Source organism: Lactuca saligna, chromosome 8 (genome assembly GCF_052625555.1).
Source record: "Lactuca saligna cultivar CGN05327 chromosome 8, ASM5262555v1, whole genome shotgun sequence".
Lineage (NCBI taxonomy): Eukaryota > Viridiplantae > Streptophyta > Magnoliopsida > Asterales > Asteraceae > Lactuca > Lactuca saligna.
The window spans coordinates 31,927,164-31,948,868 of NC_136424.1; the positions used below are offsets into that span (position 1 = coordinate 31,927,164).

At 36.1% G+C, this 21,705-nt stretch overlaps 1 protein-coding gene across 1 annotated transcript; it reads right to left on the reverse strand.

Moving 5' to 3' along the window:
* Positions 1-9,016: 9,016 nt before the first annotated feature.
* Positions 9,017-11,044, reverse strand: LOC145012997 (uncharacterized). The gene is made up of 4 exons (XM_078971802.1): positions 10,459-11,044; positions 9,961-10,023; positions 9,799-9,873; positions 9,017-9,700 (listed from the first exon to the last, which is right to left on the reverse strand). The coding sequence occupies exons 1-4, from the start codon at positions 10,828-10,830 to the stop codon at positions 9,242-9,244; spliced, it is 969 nt and encodes a 322-aa protein (XP_078827928.1). The 5' UTR covers positions 10,831-11,044; the 3' UTR covers positions 9,017-9,241.
* Between the last annotated feature and the right edge of the window lie 10,661 nt (positions 11,045-21,705).

Sequence of the window (21,705 nt, forward strand, 5' to 3'; positions counted from 1 at the left end):
AAACCTAGCTTTACTAATTCAACATAAACACCACTCTTAGATTGTATTGAAAAACCACATTAAGTTTGGTACAAGCTTTCCAACAATGTTCATTTCTTCTCATATGCTCGAAAGTGTGAAAATATTTGATATATGTTCTTTAATAATAATAATAATAATAATAATAATAATAATAATAATAATAATAATAATAATTGCTTGTTACATGGCATTAACTTTATAGAATGAATAGGTGCCCTAAAAGTTAATTAACTACACATGAATTTAATTCATATAAGTAGCCAATCAAACACAAATCAAATTCAAGGATTTTAGTTAAAACAAGAACATTAGCACTAGAATAGAATTATAAATCAAACATCAAGTTAAATACTTCAAGTCAAACGATCAACATGTTTTGAACAATAACTAAAAATAAAGGGTTTTAGCCACACATGACTAAAAACAAATCAAACAAAGAGTTGCAATTGGAAATGTTTAATGCTCTTACAAATTGAAATTATTAATGTTTGCAATGATTAGATGCCTTCAAAAATCTCCCAAAATCAATCATGCAAGCTCCAAAAATCGTCTATATGTGAAATGAACCAAATTTATCTATTTGAGCACAAATGGCAACCGCTCTTGGGTGAAACACACGGTTGTGCGTTGATTGTGCCTTTTTAACTGATGCCCACGAGTTTTTGCTGCAGACTGCGTTTATTACTTAAACCTCAATAACTTTTGATCTTCATTCCACTTTCATTTTATCTTCAACCCAAGTTGTGTTGCTCAAATATATGATGAAAATGACAAAAAAACTCGTGTCACTGTAATGTGGATCACATTTTAAACTTAGTCATTTACTTTGATGAAGTGCATGTTTTCTTTCGTGACATGTTCGATTCATCTTCACTCCATGCTCCATACTCACCTCCATAGCGTCTTGCTCTGCATACCCGCTATGACTACTGAATAATTCAAAAAATGTGATATGAATAAAACATACAGGTGCCCTCAACTATTAAACTAAATGCAAAAATTAAGAAGTAGAATGCAATGAAATGACAAATTAAACGTGCAAAATAGGTGGATAAATGCACCTAACTTTTTTTTTTTGAACCGGCAAAAGAGGAGTAAATATATTGAAAAAGATCATTCCTAGCAAGGTGCTAGGATGAAAGGAAACAAGTACAAAAACAGTTTCAAAGCAAAATAACAAAAAATGAATTACAAGGAATTAAAAGGTGATATGTTCCAATGAACCCAATTTTGACTCCTATTGTCGCCTCTGTGTTTAAACCATAGAAAAGTAGTTGATTTGATTATATCTGCCACCTTCATCGCACCCATCCGTTGTTTGGCGAAGATTCGTTCATTTCTAGCTTTCCAAATGCTCCATAAGGTTGCATAGAAAATACCCAATAGTTGTTTCTTCTTCTTTGGACAATGTCCCCAATTGGATGCATAGTCGAGAATTTCATAGACCGTTTGAAAGTTTACCATCGGAACAGTAGACCATTTGAAAACCTATTCCATGACATTTTTGGCAAAAGGGCATTGTACTAGGATATGGTCAGATGTTTCTTCCGCAAGGTCACATTGGCAGCATATAGTGGTTGGTAGAATTATGCCCCTTTTAGAAAGGGCAATCACTAATGGTATACCTCCCCATTTTACCCTCCAAGTAAAACACATGACCTTCAATGGTACTTCCTTGATCCATATAAAGTTGTCGATATCTACCAGTCTATTGTCCTCCAAGATGTGACAATGTGCACTTACCATTTAGTTCCCATCCGTCGTTATTTCACATTTCCAAGATATATTATCGCAAATCTGTTTTTTTTAATGATCTGATCGTGTGTGATCCCCCTCATTTCTAGTTCACTTCTGATGCATGATATGTTATTCCACACACATGTCATCGTCTTCATGGAGTAGTAATCGTCCCCTTTGTTATGTAGTTTATGAATACCTGTAATCACTTTTACCCATAACATGGTTGGTTCCGATCTTAGTCGCCACCACCATTTCACCAGGAGAGAGATGTTTAGGGACTTAAGTGAACCAATCCCTAAACCTCCTTTATTTTTTTCCTGCGATTACTTTATCCCAAGAGACCCAATGTATCGACTTTTTGCCTTCAGAGCCACCACATAAAAATCGCCGTCTGATTCTTTCTAGCTTATCTAGAACACCACTAGGAGCCACAAATAGAGACATGTAGTAATTTGGTAAGTTACCCATGACAGATTTGACCAACGTCAAATATCCGCTAAATGTCAATGTTTTTTATTTCCATGTTGACAATTTTTTCTGAAACCTATCAATTATGGGGGTCCAATGTTTTTTGAGCCGTATGTTAGCTTCCACCGGTACACCAACGTAAGTGAAGGGTAACATAGCGGGTTTACACCCTAAGGGGCGGGACCAGCGTGTGACTTCCTGTATGTCTACACAAACGCCAAACCCACATGATTTATTACAGTTGACTTTTAGCCCTGAGGCCGCGTGAAAGCAACGGAGGATGCGGGATAAGTTATTGATGTTGTTTCTGGACCATTCTCCTAAGAGTAGAGCAGTCCGTGTACAATAGATGGAAGATCAATGGGCCTCCATTTGGTAGCTGCAAACCTTGGAAGACACCCGCGTAACATGCTTCCTCCATAACTACACTCAAACCTTCCATTGTGATGATAAATAAGAAGGGGGAGAGTGGGTCTCCCTGCTGGACACCCTTCGAAGTTGTGAATCTGCCTGTTAGATTCCCATTTACCAAAATTTTTGCGTGCATCGAGCGATGAAAACCATTCACCCACATGAGCCATTTTTTCCCAAATCCCATTTGCACAAGGTTGTTGTCTAGAAATTCCTAGTTGATAGAATCAAATGCCTTGCCAAAGTCAACCTTAAAGAGAAGGATTTCCTTTTTGGTTTTCTTTGCCTAAGAGCATAGCTCGTTAACCACAAGCGGACCGTCGAGTATACTTCTACCTTCCACGTAAGTTGTTTGCACTTCGTTGATACAACTTCCCATTACTTTCTTTATTCGTAGTGCAAGGATTTTAGCTATAATATTGTAGATGGATCCAATGAGGCTGATTGGGCGGAAGTCACTTAACTTGAGTTTATTTTTAATCTTGGGAATAAGGGAGATGAATGATGAAGTGCAAGATCTATCGAGTCTGCCGTACCGTTCAAAATGCTTTACCACCGCTGCTATGTCACCTAGAAGGACTTCCCAATATGTTTTGATGAATTTGAATGTCACCATCTGGTCCGGGAGATTTATCATTGCCACATGTCCAAACAACATCTTTTATTTCTTCCAGTGTGAATGGAGCCTCCAAAGACCGTTCATCAGATGCAGGAATCCTACTGAACCGGGAGTTTCGAAATTTCGGTCTTTGTGGCCATTTTTCAGTAAACTTTTCTTGAAAGAAACATAAAGCCTCCGCCTTTATCTTTTTTGGGTCCGTACACCAGTCCCCAGTTATCATTATCTCGTTAATTCGATTTCTACGATTATTGTTATTAGCATATCCATGGAAGAATTTAGTGTTTTCGTCACCATCAATCGCCAATTTGATTTTTCTTTTTTGTTTCGCATCGATGACCACTAACTTTTCATTTTCTGCAATATGCCAATATCCTTATACCCGTTCCTTTTGGTTTTAATTTCATCATATGTTAAGGGTTTGGACTCTGCCAACTTGTCTAAATCATTAACAACTATTTGGACTTTAGAACCTCTGCTTCTTCCATTTTGGATTCTGAGGCTTGCCAACGTTTCAACTCTTCTTTGATATGTTTCATTTTTGCTAACTTTCGAGCCTTCATTGCAGAAACAGGTGAAGCAATGCCCCCCATCTTTACATTAATCAACCCCGATTCATGGATGAAATTGTTGAAGTTGGAGGCCGAAATTGAACAAAACACCAAACTGAATCTTTCTTCCCGCCTTCTAACGACGTTGAAGTCGCCCATCATTACCCATATACCATGCCTTTCTCTCTTTATATTTAGTAGTTCATTACACAGTGTTTTTTTATCAGTGGATTGTTGCGGACCATAGATGTTTACAAAAATAAATGGTGTGTCAAATCCTGACCATTGACCAATGTTTATAAGAATTTTTTTGGCTGTAATAACCTCAGTTTGAGGTGAAAACACCATTGTACCATATGTTCAAAATACCACCGGACCTTCCTTCTGAATTAGTCCTATCCACCCCAAAATCGTTAGAACCCCAACAAGATTGAATATCAATGAGTTCTGCATCCAAAATTTAAGTTTCCTGAATTACTAGCAACGAAATTCTATGTTTTAGCTTTAATTTTTGGATGCAGTTTACTTTGTGTATCTCCCCGATTCCATGCACATTTAGAGATAAAAAATTCATTGGATCACATTGTGCTCACCTGATTCTCCAAGGATTTCGGCCAAAATCGAGTTCGATGTGTCTACTTTGAAACCAATTAGGCCACCAATTGCAGCGGTAGCTTCTAATTCGACATTGTTAGCCTCTCGATCACCAATAATAGTCATTGGATTTAATTGAGCAAACGATGGAAGATTGTTAACTTCACGCGTGGTTGTGGTGCTGTCTTGGTTGAAATCTATGACTGGTATGTTCATAGTCGGTGGAGGAGGGGGTAGATTTTGATCGTCGTCGTTGAGTCGAAGGGGAGTGATGTCAGAGGGAGGGGATCAATGTATTATTTTCCGTTTTAGTGTGGATTGTCAACTACCTTTGGATTGATTTAAGTATGTGGTTATTGGGCTCGGGTGGTCGGGGGAGTTAGTTGGGAATGGGCCAAAGCAACCTGTGAGCCCAAGCCCGGCTAACGTAATATTGGGCCATGTCGGGTTAGTACAACCATTTTCCATCGGGTCCGTGGTGTTTAGCTCTACGGTGGGGTCCTCAATGGGTGACATATCTTCGATTAAAACTAGCAACGATTCCTTTTCCTGAGTACATGGCATATGGTGAGGCATGTTTGGTTCCGATTCCTTGTAGGGCATATGCATTGAATGGATTGGATTTGTCAGTTCGTTGCCAGGTTCCAGGGATGGAACAGTTGGGGTGGTCGCCGTCGGGGTGTTCACCTCATCCCGAATCTCTCCTTCTTTTGTTTCCTCCATGTTGGTGTTCGGGATGTTCTCGTCTTCATTATCATTAATTTCTGAATTCTCATCATCACCATACAGCCCATCCAAATCAGTATCATCATACAATTCTGATTCGGAAATGTATGGTTCTGGGTCATTGTCAAATATGAAGGGTAGCCAGGGTTCATGTAACGCCCTGTTCTAAAATATTCGTTAATGGAATTTCAGAGGCCAAGGCCAAGGGCGTTTTAGTCCTTTATTAAATTTGGAGTTATTATTTGAGAAGTTTTTGGGTCGGGTTGTGTTGTTAGAAATGTAGGGTTTCTCGTCACATTTCCGTGGATATAAAGTTCATCAGAATCGGATCTAGAATGAAGGAGTTATGACACTTTGAAGATTTGGCAAGAATGGCCCTTATAGAGAAAAGTTTGCATAGAGGACCATACATGCATGTTGGGGTGCGCGTGTTTAGCTGAGTACGCCCAGCATAAGGCTGGTGTACGCCCAGTGTAAAGGGGCAAAAGGTCGCAGGTCCTATAGGCGTACGCCCGACGTACGGCTGATACACAGAGCGTACGCTAACAACTTAAAAACCCTAATTCTTGGACAAGCACTATATAAAGGACATTATAGCTCCAACCCTAGCCCCCATATCAGCCTCCCCAACCTCAGAAGGAACCCTAGAGCGACCCTACCTTCATATTGTGAGATCTTGATCTTGGAAGGCTTATCTTGGTGGTCTTAGCTTGGAAAAGAAAGGAGGAAGATTAGCAAGGAAGAACCTTGGAGGCCAGGGGCTTATAGATCTGAGACAACACCATCTTCTGGAACACCTGGAAGGTAAAAAGCTCATAACTTTGTCTATGGATACTTAGATCTAGTATGGATAGTTATGGTAGTTTTTGGTCCAAAGGTGAAAGCTTTATAGCTTGAATCCGATTTGCAGGTCAATGGTTGCCACCCTTGGTGCTAAATGACTCCCTAGAATAGATGGTTGATATCTTGGAAGTCCAATGGAGTTCATGCATAAGTTAAGACCTTCTTTCATGGAATTAGAAAGCAAGCAACTTTATGTAAGTCATGGAATCCATAAAGCAAGCAACTTTATGGAATAGGGCATGGAATAAGACCTAGATCTAAGTTTGAGGCTCTTGAGTTGGAGTATTAAGCACTTATTGGAAAGTGTCTTAGCAGAATGAGTACGCCGAGCGTAATTGCAGGTACGCCCCGCGTACTCTCTAGCAGGCCAGTACGCTAAGCGTACATTAGTGTACGCCCCGCGTAACGCAGTCAGTTGGGCTTATTGTATTTTGGGCCATTAGAATTAAATTGCTAAGGACCAAGGATTTAGCATTGGGCTTGAGTAAGGTCCAATAAAGGGCTTTGGGCCCAATGGAGCAAATTGGGCCATTAGAGGGCCTTTAGTGGGGGCATGGATGGGCTTAGAAGGAATTTAGGGTTTTTGGGCCATGTTGTGACCCATGCCATAACAGGGGTAAAATGGTCATTTTACCCATAGGAGAATCCCTATTCTGATTAGTATATTATTTCCCATGATAGCTGGGAAGCAGCCGGAGTAGCAGTCGGGGATTTCTCATTCAGGATTTCAGCAGTCAGCATCACGAGGTGAGTTTCCTTCCAGTAGGAACGGGTCTAAGGACATAATGCCGACCCGTTTAGCTAGCAGTAGTTTCCGAACTTGGATCCGATGCAGTAGTTAATATGTTTGATGCCTTCGTGGCTCAGACAAGGTTTATGTGTTATGTGTTCCGGGCTACGGTCCGATGCAATATGCAGTATATGTGTGTTCATTGATATGTTTATGTTATGCTTTGTTCAGTTAGTTCCGGACTTCGGTCCGATGCAGGGGGCAAGGCCCAAGTTAGTCTGGACTTCGGTCCGATGCAGGGGACAAGGTCCCAGTCAGTTTCCGTACTTCGGTCCGATGCAGGGGGCAATGCCCTAGTTAGTTCGGACCTCGGTCCGATGCAGTGGGCAAGGCCTAGTATGTGTTTTATATGTTATTGTATGGTATGTGGTAGTTTGGGGGAGCTCACTAAGCTTCGTGCTTACGGTTTCAGTTTTTGGTTTCAGGTACTCAGTTTTCAAAATAGGAGCTCAGAGATGTTGCAGTGCACACACCATAATCAGTTGGCCTGGAATGTTTTACTTTGATAAGGAGATTATGTTTTGAATCAATACTCGAAAATTATGTTATGACTTATGATACAGTTTTTATAAATATGGTTTTAGTAATGTTTTAAAAGAATTTTTTAGTCGTAATTTTGGGTCGTTACAGTTCATCTTCATATTCCACAATCCCAACCGTTATGGGACCTTCTTCCAAGATAACACTAAACTCGTCATTTAGCTTCTTCTTAGAATCCGTGATTATGCCCAGTTTGACACATGACAAATCCACCCTATCTTGAATAGCCTCAAATGGCACAATAATCTTTCCAATGGGGCGTATTATTGCTGAGAAATTCGAATCACACCAGTACTTTAATGGTAGACCCACAATTCTAACCCAGGTACCACGCTCAAAGTGGGAGAGGGAGTTCACTTGATCACCCCGTTGTATCCATTTAAAGATTTCCGACCATTTTTTTTTGTTTGTTTGTAAAAAAACTCTTCAACTGCTGTAAATTTATCAAAGCTGAGCAAAACTCTCTTACCTCCCGGATAATTAACATCCACCATCTTGTCACTATGGATCGAAAGTAGTGCCGACAAGTGACCAAGATGGTCCCATGACAAAGTTTCCCCGATGAGAGTGCATTTTTGATTCCATCTCTCCATGTTCGTATCTATGTTTAACTTGAAAACATATGAATCATCATTGGGGTTGTTGTACGAAGGAGGGCCATTCATAATCTGTTGTGTTGTGTGTGTAGCCTCCGCGTAGGTTTTCCCATCCCTGAACACGGGTGTTACAGTTGCCATCACTGGTTGTCGGAAGGTTGGATTTGTTTGTTGCTTGACTTGGTTGTAGACTGGACGTTGTTCCTTCCTGCCATGCCTTTCTATGCTGATTTGTTGAATGTTGTTTCTGCACCTTTCTCCATTTAGTCTAGCTTCTAGCTTTTTGACATCCTGTACGTCAGTGAATCTGATGAAGCCGAAGTTCTTCCCGTTTTTGCCTCTTTTGTTTCCGAAGTAAACATCTGTTAGATTCCCGTAATATGAAAAGATCTTCTGGAATTCCACCTTTGTTGCTCCATCGGGGATGTTGGTGACGAAGTAGCTGGTTTCATCGACCCTGATTTCCCTTGTCGCCAGAGTTTTTCTTCGTCTCACTTGCGTCCATCCGTCTTCCATGGAGAGAGAACTAAATGCACCTAACTATGTGCTCAAATTACAAAATTAGGTATAACCAATAGAAACCCTAAGCATCGGCTTCTAAGAATATAATGTTGAAGAAAAAATATAAATGAGTTTTTATAAATACCAAGGCGAAGAGAAAGAAACAATGTTTTATAGTGATTTGAAACAAAAATACGTTACAACATACACATTAATCTTTTCCTTATAATTCTCTTTCCGTTTTGAAATATTTTGCATTGACGTCAAAAGTAAAATATTAAACTAGATTAATTTTTTATAAAACTTTAAATAAAATGAGCCACATCCTTACAATTTAAATAACATACAGAAACAGAATTTTAAATTCAAGAATATTTTTTTAACTAGTTCACGGATGGATCAGTATAATTGTATAGACATCTCTGAGATGAAAATATATAAAATTGAAGAGAAAATATAGATGATTTTGTAGGAATATTAAGGTGAAGAAAAAGAATACTGCTTGATTAAAAAACCAAAATACTTAACAGCATCACGAATTTTTTTTTTTTTTTTAATAATTCTTGCTCCATTTTAAAATACATATTTTTATAGACTTCAAATATAAAATATGACATTTAAACAAAACTTATAAAACTAAATGAAGCCCAGATTTAAATGTAATAGGCACATAGAATTTTAAAATTCAATAATAATTTTAAACTAGTTGTGAATGGATCATTACAACTCTATCCATGACCCGAAAAATAGGCAAAAAATAATCTATTGTAATTTAGTCATCTCTTTAAGTGAAATTACCAAATCACCCCTGTCAAGAAAAAAACCTAATCGCCGGCCACCGTCATCTACACCCTCGCGACAATTTCATCGCCGACGAAGAGTTCTTGTTCTCTTTCATCCTCATAACCCGATACCTTCTTGCCTCTGCTGCGCTTCTGACCCTTTGATCATTATCCATCGCTAAATATTTACTCTGATCCAACGGCTGAGATGAAGTCATGAAATCAAAAGTCTCCCCTTGAATCTTGACACGTGCATCAATTTGATTGAAGAAATCAAATCTACCACCATTGTTACTGTTACCGGAGCAACTCACCGCCACCACTTTGCCGTTGTTCGGATCCACCATAAATTGTTGACAATGCTGCTGTAATTGTGACGGCGCCGCCGCCGGAGGAGGAGGGGGATACATGGTACGTTGTCGTTGTTGTTGTTGTTGATGATGATAATGTTGTTGATCACGATTCATTCTCATAGAGTTATTCCATATGTGAAGATCATCCATGTTTCTCGTATTTATCTGCAAATTTTAATTAAATAATTTAATCAGGAAAAAAAATGGGTTTTAATTAAATAAATTCAAGAGGGTAATATTATTATTATTATTAAATTAATTACCTCTTGTCTTTTTCTTTTCAACTCCAGATTTTGAGCGATGAGTTCTTCACGATGATTCTCCATGGCTTTTATTTTCTGTTTAATAAATTAATTAAATCAATTTAAGATGAAAAAAGACTTCAAGAACAAAGTCAAACTCGAAATTATGAAATTACTGCATACCTTGACGAGAATTTCTCTTTCTTGTTGCATTTCGTGATATCTCTCAATCAAATCGTTCGTTCCCTGTAAAAATCATCGAAAACAGTTTAAGAAAAGTGAATCTTAGGATAAAGAACACAAGAAAAAAAAAATAATGTAAAAACCGACGATTATCCAGATGTCAGATTTTCAATCGAACAGAATCCCAAATTTCAATGTTCTCACCAAATCAAAATATCGTTCAAGGTTTGTATGATTTACAACAATTCCATCTCAACCACCAATGAATATGAAAGGAACTTCAACACCCAAAATGTAAAATTGAAGACGAATCGTTACCCAAAACTAAATTAGATTAAACAATCATACAAAAGAAGCAAGAAGATGAAGATATAGATGTAAATCGTTACCCAAATGTAAGATTGAAGATGAATCGTTACCCATAAATCTAATATGTAAGAACCCTAACAAAATCATCTGATTATTAATTGAATTTCAACTAAAAAACGCTGTAAGTACCTTTCTCTTTGAATGTTTCTTCGAAGATGAGAGTTGTTTAGGCTTATCAGCAGCACCGTCGCTTCCGCTGCCACTAGGTAAGAAACACAGCGGCGTTGAAGGGCTTTTATCAGCTTCGGCCGCCGTTACTTTCTCCGGTCTACTCTCATTAATTTGACGGTGAGTTGACGGAGGCGATTCCGATTTCGATACCAACACAGATCTTTTCTTCTTTCGACCCCAAGTAAAACTGTATTTACTTAGCAACTCCGATTTCGAAATTAGATTCGGTAGATTGATCAAAATACTAATAACTTCAACCTCATCTTCACTCGGAATTTTCAACCCACGGCCACCACACACGCCTCCGCCGCCGCTGATACTCTGTTTCATTGCGAGTTTACAGCAAGTGAATCAATCTCGTTTATCAGAGAAAACGATTAGAAACCAAGATTACGAGAATTAGATATATGAGATGGATGAACGAAGAGATGAGGGGGTAGAAAGAGAGAGATGAGTTGTGTTGTATGTTGCTTGGAGAAGAGGGGGATAGAAAAATAAGAAAATCCGGGTAAAAAAAGGAAAGAAGGAGTGGCTGATGCCACGTGTCTAGATGGTAGAGAAGGAGGGGCGTCTTATTAGGGTTTATGGGTATGATGATTTACTTGGAAATATTTAGAATCATATTGAAGTTGAACAATCGCATGGAAGAACTTGTACCTTGTGACTTCTCTCTAATCTTTTCATTTTTATGCCATTTCGGATTCTTTGGTTTCTTTCTTACCATAATTAGTTAGAATGAAAAGATTGAGAAAAAGGTTGAGAGTAACTTGTTCAAAAAGTTCAATACATACAAATAATAATAAGATGATTGTAATTATTTAGAAAATGGTAAATTAATGAAATTGTTTATGTTGTTTGGTCAAAATTATAAAATTATGTTTTTGGTTTCTAACATTTTTTGTATTATTGTTCTTGCAATATGATTTTATTGAGTTTTAGGCGCCCTAAATATATAAAAAAAACTATATTATACTTTATATTTATCATTTCACTTTTTTTAGTTGTTTATCGTTTATTACTTAAAAATTTAATTACATAATGGATATGTGAGACCCACTCATCTTCATTGCTAAAAGAACCGGCAACCATAAGTCACCATTCACCGACCACATAAAAATCAAATCCATCACTACACCCACGTGAGAAACATGACCGTCACCACCATCTCAGCCCTCACACCATTGCCAGTGTCATCCACCACACACGCTCCTCTTCTCTCTTCTCTTACACCTTCATCCCCTTTTTTCATAACTCCTACATCTCTTCGGTACCACCAACGCCCACCATTCCTCCGTCCATCTTTCTTTACCTCTTACCTACATCTTTTTTTCCAATAATCAAACCTCATAAAACGAAGATCCTTCCTCCAATAATATACTAATCGAGAATATTGAGTGTCGAAATTGGTGAAAAAACGATACTGGACCAAACTAAAGTTAATGGTACTTGTACCACCAGGTATGATATTGGTTTTTGGTACTAGCATCTATGCCCACCATACATAATCTTGAATTTTATGATTTTAGAGTACCGAGTATCCTCTTGTATGAACATAAGTGGTGTCGACATTAGACTTTTTCTCATCCTATCAACTTCCTCATCCTTCACCTATGCCTTATGCCTCAGCTTCTCCAAGTATATGTCAGAGCTTTTCACTGGAGAAACCAGATCGGGAACTGCATATTATGATAGTTTTCGTCTTGATGTTATAGTGGAAGTGGATAAGGAACTGCACATGGTGGTGGTGGTTTTCTTTATCGTCATCAATTTCAATGGAAGCTAGTTAAAGATCATCGAATTGTGTTTTGGAGCCAAAAAGAGTAACATGGGACTCTTTGCATGTATTAATGAATTGTGTTTTGGAGCCCAAATAAGCCGCTGAATTGTGTTTGGAGTCAAAAAGGATAAAATGGATGAAAAAAAAGGTGATATTTTGGGACTATTTGCATGTATTAATGAATTAAGCTCAATATACATTAAGTCAAAATTATTAGATAGAATTGTATGAATTGCTAATACATTTGTGTGCATGTAAGGATCACCCAAAATAGATTTGAAACGAGGTAGCTATGATCGTTTAAAGTTGGAAGGAATTATCAAAAGCCCATCACCACGACATGGTGAGTTGTGGAGCCCAAGCCCATAAAATTAGGGGTTTCCTTATATTTAAGGACCTTACCTCAGTATATTAGGTCATTTTATAGCCTCCATCACATCAAGAGCTCCTTGTGAGCAAACCCTAGCCTTCCTTTTCATAGTTTGAGTTCCTTCTCTCTCCATGAACCGCTTTTGGTGTATATTTAGGTGTTTTGGTGAAGAAAGCAAAATAGGTTGTGCTTGGAAGCTTGTAGCTTCTGGATATTTACGATCTCTACTTTTAGAGACCTTGTAAGTCATAAATATCCATGCTTTATTGTGTTTCATATTTAGATGTAAGATTTTTTGGAGTTTTAGTGTTATGTATGCTTGTTTTGGCCCTTTTGATGGATTTGAGTTGGAGTTGGAAAACTCCAGGGTTAAAGGTCGAATTTTAAGTATTCTAGACCCATTATGATGATAAGATATGGACTTAATCTTCATTTAAGTGGTATATATGGTCTTGGTGATATTTTTGGTCCCTTTAAGAGTTAGGGTTAGAGATCTTAATGTTGTGAGACTTTTGAATAGATAAAGACATAAAGTTGGAAACTTTATCCATGGTAATCATTAGAAGTATTAGATATAAGCTTTAAGGATCTAGACTTGGTCTTTAAGAGCTTAATTGAATAAGTTGTTATGGGCATTCGCCATGGTGTGGTGGTCTACATACCCCACATATGTTTTGTCCTCTAGTGACCACGGTGTGACCAAAGGGATTAGCCGCGGCGTGGTGGTCGACGATTGGTTGATCGTTGACTTTTTGGTCAGTTTGACTTTTGATCAAACTTTGGTATAATTGAGTATTTGACTAAGGAATGATCTCAGTTTGGAATTAGATAGCTTGGGGTTACCTGCTATGTTGTTGAGGTTGTTGTTGAGCCTCTTTTGAATAGTTCAGATGAGTTTTCTCACTATAATATGTATATGTTTGTTGTCTTTGTAACTTTTCCATAGATGTTTATACGTATGTTTGGTGTGGTCCGTTATTATGTTTTTTTGGGTGAGATTCGTGGGCGAGGCCCGTTGGGTGAGAGTGAGACCACATATTATATATATATATATATATAAAAATTAAAATTTATGATTTTTAATTCCTTATAAATTATTTATATAAAATATATTTAGCAAATAAAAAAAGAATGAAATTAAGTGAAAGGCAACCATTTTTTAGGTTTCAAAGAATAAAAAAAAAAACAGAATTGATAAAAAAAATGAAGATGAAAATCTAAAAAAAAATTGATAAAAAAATCCTAATACCACGTGTCTGGATGTTACGGATGGGGGTATCTTAGGATTTTTGGAGCATGATTTATTTGGAAACTTTTACAATCACATTCAACGATATCAAACGGAAGATCATGTACCTTATTACTTCCCTGCCCTTTCCATTTTTATGTCATTTCAAATTCTTTCTTACCATATATAACATAGAGAAATAGTTTGGTTCAAATGGGATTGATAACGAGGTTTAAAATGCAACTAAATCTAAAGGGACAATTGGACTCAAACAATAATAACATCGGTCTAGTTATTTAAAAATATACATGATTTATGTAATTTTAACTATATGCTTTAAGGGTAAATTACACTTGCTAAATTACTATATGTTCTTAAATTGCAGTAATCATTTGGTTAATAATATTATTAAGCGATTATATATATATATATATATATATATATATATATATATATATATATATATATATATATATATATATATATATATATATATATATATGGGAAAAGTGAATATACCCTTAAGAGTAAATAAGCGTAGGTAGCCAAACCCACCGTAATACATCGTTTTGTTTGATATATTCATTATAAAGTTCTTAAACTTTAAGTCTTAACTTGAATTGATTCCAAGATTTTCAAATTTTCACTATTATATTTCTCTTAAATCGCATTTTTTTGCCGAACACCTACTAGGTTATATATATTATAGTTGAAAATGAAAATTATGTAGATAAAGATATATGTGAAATTTATAAAAATCTTGGAACTAAAATAAATTAGAAGTTGAATTATAACAATATTAAACAATTACAATTTATATATATGATATAAAATGACATAGTATAATGAGTTTCGGCACCTAAGCTTATATACCCTTAAGGGTATATTCACTTTTCCATATATATATATATATATATATATATATATATATATATATATATATATATATATATATATATATATATATATATATATATATATATGCGACAAATATGTGTTGATATTCTTAAGCACGGGTACAATTACTGAAGCAACATCATTGATCGGAGTTTGTTATTAAGTATGAGTTATCGGAGAAGGAAGGTTCGATGGAAAGAAATGGTGGTCGGAGATGGAGATGACTCTGTAACTGATAAGGTAAGAAATCGTTTCATACAAAAGGAATTAGGTTACAAAGAACGATTTTATTTATCTATTATTTGGGCTTAGAGCTTTACACTAGTTTTCCATGGACTTAAAATGGGTTATAGATGATTTTCTTTTTCAAAAAAAACCAATCCTGACCAGTGTTGAAGATTTTCTCTAATTTTTCTTATTTATATACTTAGTATATTAGTTTAATACATTAACTAATTATAAAACACAATTATATAATAAAAAACTTAGAAGTACGATTAAACTAAAACTCTACGACAACTAAGAAATTATACTTTAATAAATTAACAATAATATAATGATTATTAAATTTTATATTTTAACTTGTAATTTTTAAACAATAATAATATTTTTGTACTTACATTATTATTATTATTAAGGTGCAAATAATGAATGTAACACAACCTCGATACAATATTACTATTTAAAGTTTTTTTTATTGTAATAAATTAAATACTTTATTATTAAAAAATTATAAATCTCAATAACTATTTAGGTACTTTAATAAAAAAAAAGTTATATCTATTAATATATGACTCACTATTATAAAATAATATGTGATGAAATGAAAGCTTGTAAACCTAATCTAACTATTGAATCGAAAATGTAAAAATGAATCATACCCATATAAACTATATATGATTAAATACATATAATCACATATCACATATGATTTATGTGAACAATATTCATTATAACTTTCTCGATTCAATAGTTCTTCTCGTGTATTAAGTCATATGTGATTGTTAGATGTCATTTTATGCATCTTTTAGGGTAGTTTTCATTAGCATTTAAGATCATATTTTGTACATTTGCATGTTATTTATTTAAATAATGTTTAGCTCATGTCTTTCGTTAGAATACTCGTATTGCTCAAGTTTTTATGTCAATTTCAAATAGTTTAAGTGGAATAGTACTTTAGGAGTAGTTGAATGCGCTTTTGGAGCTTAAAATGGAGCTTGGAACTTATGAAGGATTCTGAGGAACGCCTGGAAGATGTTTGGTCAAGAAACATTCGATCAAATTGATCACTCGAAGATAGATTCTACAATCTAAAGTTAAAGGATGTTGATGGAAGCTTTGACCCTTTGTCAGTATTTTGACCATATCGCATGAACCGTAACTTTGATTGACAAGATTCAAAATGTTCTGAAAACTAGACGAAATTTCGGATGACTTAGGCAAAACATGTGATCACAACTTGAGACATCCGTCAAATTTTGGTCAATAAAAGGCAACAAGGATCAACAAAAGTCAATTGTGCGTATATTAGGTCAAAAAGGCGAAATGTGATTTTCGTAACATCCCTAATACATTATTGAATATTATAATGCTACGTACGCTATTCTAAATCCATTATCAAATAAACGCTTTTATTGTGAACAATAAATTACGGTAACGTAGTAATTCGATAAAATACACAAATATTACCGGGAATTAGGTAATGTTCATAACACGAGGTTTACGTGTTCACAAATCCATCAACACGATTCAAACATCATATGACCTAGTATTAAGTTAATATTCCGGTGGTTTTTCCGGAAAAAGGTCATACATCAAGAAAATGAAAGTTGTCATGAGTTGACACTCATACTTTATATAACGAATTGAGAAATAATCAAATTATAAGGTTTTAATATTATTGTTAATAATATTAAATAACAATACTTTTGTTAGTTATTAAACCTTACAATTTCTCTTATTACACTATACTTCTATAAAAAATACAAGACTTTTATAAAAAGGGCTAAATTTTTTTTTATAAAAACCATAAAAGACAAAATGTGTCACCTCTCTCCTAACATTTCCCTCTCCACCCAACACACTCATGATCTCTACCATATTAGAATAATACTAGAACCCATGCCTTGAATAATTTATTCGTAAGGATTTAGTTGATTATAATAAGCTACGAAGTATACTTCTAATTAAATAATCACACAAACATTGTAGCACCTGGTTTCTGGTACGTAAAAATTTATCTTAGTATTTTTCATTTTAGCATTGGACTCGGTGAGTTGCAGGTCTGACTCGCCGAGTAGAGACGGGATCCAGGAGCACGTTTAAGTTGGCGACTCGGCGAGTCCATATTCGGGACTCGGCGAGTCACCGCTGTCTGTTGAAACCCTAAATTTCAAGGGTTTGCACCTTATTTAAACCCCTCATTTCCGCCCCAAGCTCGCCCCCATTCACCCTCAGAGCCCTATACTTCGTTCAAGCCTTGTTCCTTGTGAGTTTGAAGCATTTGGTGTGTCTTCTTGAAGTTTTGGAGTGGGAAGGAACATAGATCAAGAAGAAGGGGAGGAGGCCAAGCATCTTTGAGCTATCTCAGTGTGTTCCTTAAGGTATAACTCGATTTCCCCTTGTTTTCATGCTTATAGTCCCTTTTAGCTCCATAGAAGTCCTTCTTGAGCTTTTCCCCCAAGCTTGTTGTGCTTTATGGGTTGTAATAAGTTGTTAGCCTTTAGATCTAGGTGTGGTTGAGCTCCAAGAGCTCAGATCTTCTGTCTTTATGGAGCCATATTGCATGAAAGCCTTAGATCTACTACTTTGGTGCATTTTGAGCCCTAAAACCTTTATTGGTGATTATTTACACGTAAAGTTGGAAACTTTACGTGTTATTCATGCCCTAGAAACCCAGATCTATAAATGGCATGAGCTGGATCCAAGCAGAATCGCGTGTATAGTTTTTGCATGTGGCCGACTCGGCGAGTCGTTCATCTAACTCGGCGAGTCGAGTCGCGAGTCCCCGAGTTTCCCCTTTTTCGCATTGGCGGGTTGGGAGTAATGAGTCATTGGGTGTGGCTCAGTGGGTCGAAAGCTAGACTCACTCATGAAGTCACTCGGCGAGTCAATGCCATGACTCGGCGAGTTCATGGCAATCTTCTTGTCTCAAGAACAACTCGGCGAGTTGTTCATACAGCTTGGCGAGTCACAGCTTAGAGTGTTCTTCGGATGAAGATGAACTCGGTGAGTTATTCATATAACTCGGCGAGTAGGATGAAGGACTATTGGCCTTGGGTACAGAAGGAAAACTCGTTGAGTCAACGCTTAACTCGACGAGTAGAGACGGATTTATGGTCAGACTAAGGGAAAGGGACTCGGCGCGTTGGCAAGCCAACTCGACGAGTCTGGTCAACTGGCAGTCGATTGTGACTTGACTCATGACTTGTTAAGGGTAAATGGACAATTTACCCTGAAGGCGGTTAGCAGTATTTGACTGAGTATTTTGTGGGAATTATAGCCGGAGGATTTTCGGAGCGGCAGCAGCAACAGACAGTCAATTTCGACACAGATCAGCAGTTACTTTGAGGTGAGTTTCCTTCCAGTAGTAACGGGTCTAAGGCACCAAGGCCGGCCCGTATAGACGAGACGATAGTATTAGAGTGTGGGTCGAGCCCGTATCTCTTAGTTGGGTTGATTATGATATATGCCAGTATGATAGAGTTGTCTATACTTGTTGTCTGTGTGATACTTGTATGATATGGGTTAGCGGTTGAGTGTGGGCTAGGCCAGTATCTCTCCGAGAGTGGAGTGTGAGCGAGGCCCGTATCTCTCAGATAATGGAGTGTGGGCGAGGCCCGTATCTCCCAGCTAGCGGAGTGTGGGCAAGGCCCGTATCTCCTAGCTGCATGTTGTATGCTTGCATGTTATGAGGTATTATGGGGGAACTCACTAAGCTTCGTGCTTACAGTTTTCAGTTTTGGTTTCAGGTACAACTTCTTCGAAGGGGAAGGAGCTAGCACGGTAGCGGTACATCACACACACACACACACCTGCTCGTATTCCGCATTATGATATCTTCCTGGGAAATTGTACTCTGACATTTTTATGATTATGATAATGTTTTCTGACATGCAACATCTTTTGGTGAAATGAAATGATTGTTGAATGAATTATTCCTAAATGTTTTGCTAAGTACATGTTTTAAAAACGAAATTTTTGGCTCGCATTTTTGGGATGTTACAAACATACTTCTTCCCTTCCCCATGCACCCCACCCCATTCTCTTCCCTCCTCTATATAACTTAATGCTGAGAAGGCCTTTCCCCTCCCTCTCTTCATCTTCAAATTCCATACAACTCCCTCTAAAGTGCTTCCAAGGGTTCCAAGTTGATTCCAAGCTTTTTGCTAGTCTTTTGGTGAGTCTTTCTTCCTAATTTTCGAGATTTCCACCATCCATCATCATCTTTTGGTTATTTTTACTCATGATCTTGAATCAAAAAGTCTAGGCAAGATCTTGAAGTTTCAAGAAGGTGTCACCTGATTCTTACCTCATATTTCCACCATTTCTTGCCATATTCTAAGGAAAGCACATAAGGTGAGTTAATACCCCTCATTTTCATCTGTATCCGAGTTTTAGGGGGAGAATACAAGTAAACTTGTATAATTGTACAAGTTGTTATACATGCTTACTTTCATGTTGTGTAAAAATGTTATTTACATGGAATAATGTTATTACCTTGTATTATGAACATTTATGTGTGGTATGTTGTTTAAAATACAAATCTATGAAAATGAGTATAAACATGCTAAATGTTCTTAAGAAAAATTCATAAAAATAAAACTATAAAAACTAGGGTTTTATGAACATAATATGACTTTTGTAGCAAAAATGGTTATAACCAAGATATTACACCATTTTTTGGAATATAAATCAAAATATGTTATTTTGGATATATGTTATGAAACTAATTATAAATACCAAGAATTTGGTTTTACAAAAAGAAAACCTAAAAATCTATCATTATATTTAAAAATTAGGATTTTCTAACAAAAAATGGTTATAAGTAGGATATGACACCATTTTTGTGAGGTTTGACCTAAATTATATATGTTGTTTAAAACACAAAAATGTTAGCTTGACTTAAACTTCACAAAAAGATAAAAATAAAATTTACACAGTTTGTAATTCAATATTTACCGTTTGGTGACATAAAAAAGTCAAAACTAGAACTCTCACTTTATCATACTAATAGTTCATATACTTGTGTTAGATGTATAATATTTGTTACTTATGAACATCTATATGTTAACTTATATATATATATATATATATATATATATATATATATATATATATATATATATATATGTGTGTGTGTGTGTGTATAGGTACAACGAAATATTTATAATATACTATAATATGTATATTTTATGGGTCATTAACACTATTATAACATTTTGGGACAAGACAAATAATTATATAAAAGTATATAATTATTATACACTATGTAAATACTATGGAAAAGTGATATTTACACACACAAAGGTTTTTCATTACACTAAAACGTAAACTTTTTCAAAGAATTATGTGAGACAAAGCCTTAACCGTACCTACCAGAGTACACACTGAAATCCTGAATTATAACTAGAATCTCGGTAAGAAAGCGTGATACTTGTGTATAGATCTATACAGGACTGACAATCATGCACCTAAGCTGCTAGCTACAGCTAGACCGATAGGTCTGGAGTGACAAATGTCTAACATTCCGACGCCTGAAGAACGTCGCGGCAGGCCAACTTCAGTTTTAACATGGTTGTAATAACTCACATGAGAAATCAAAGATACATTTAGTTTATGGGGTAACATGCGTTCAGATGGTTTTATATAAGAATAAAAATATGTAATACTAATTCAAGTATAGAAATACTTACATATTTTTGGTCTTAGGGTTTTAAGACTACAACTCAATTTAAGAAAATATTGGATTTTCTGGGAATAAATACTATCATTTTTACAAGGAAAGAATTTCAAAATTTTATCCATACAAAACTCTTATGAACTTACCAACTTAATTGTTGACACTTTCGACTTTTCAAAACTACTTGTATTCTCAAGAAACCAGTAAACATGTAGTCATAATGCTTTTGGTATGGGACGTTACGACGTCGTACCATTCATTTTTTTTGTCATTGTAATGTAATTGGTTTTGGAACATACAATACTTGGAAACAATGTAACATTCTCAATTATATTTATGATGGTTGTGTTTGTTTTGATCATTATTGTACATTATGTTGTGATATTGTTCATGAAGTCATCCACCCCCAGACGTTTCCGCCATCCTGGTTTGGGGGTGTGATACAACTCTTGTCCATGCGATCGCATAGAGCCTTTATGCGATTGTATTTATGCTCACAACTTGTCTTCGAGATTTTTTAGTGCCACAAATTCATCTGAGAGAAGAAAATTAATATATGCAATCGCAACCTATGTACATGCGATCGTAAATTTGCCCTATGAGATCGCAACTTTTCCAAAAAGTTCCAAAATAACATCCTGTAACAACCCAATTTTCACGTCCAAAAATTTCATTTTAATTAAAACATTTGTAGGAAAATATTGTCGAATCATAACATCTCATAAAACTATGTATAATGTCTGAAAAACCAAATCGTAAAATAGTGATAATGTTAGAGTACAATCCCAAGGAATCTCATAGTGCGGAATCTGAGGTGTGTGTATGATGTGCAGCTACCGCGCCGGCTCCTTCCCCTTCGCTGAAGAGGTACCTGAAACAAAACTGAAAACTGTAAGCACGAAGCTTAGTGAGTTTCCCCACAGTACCACATACCATACAATATACTGTCAGGCAATTCTGGGGCGCCTAACTTACCCATGTCAAACCATTATGGGGTGTTTGACGTACCCAGGTCAAGCCATTATGGGGTG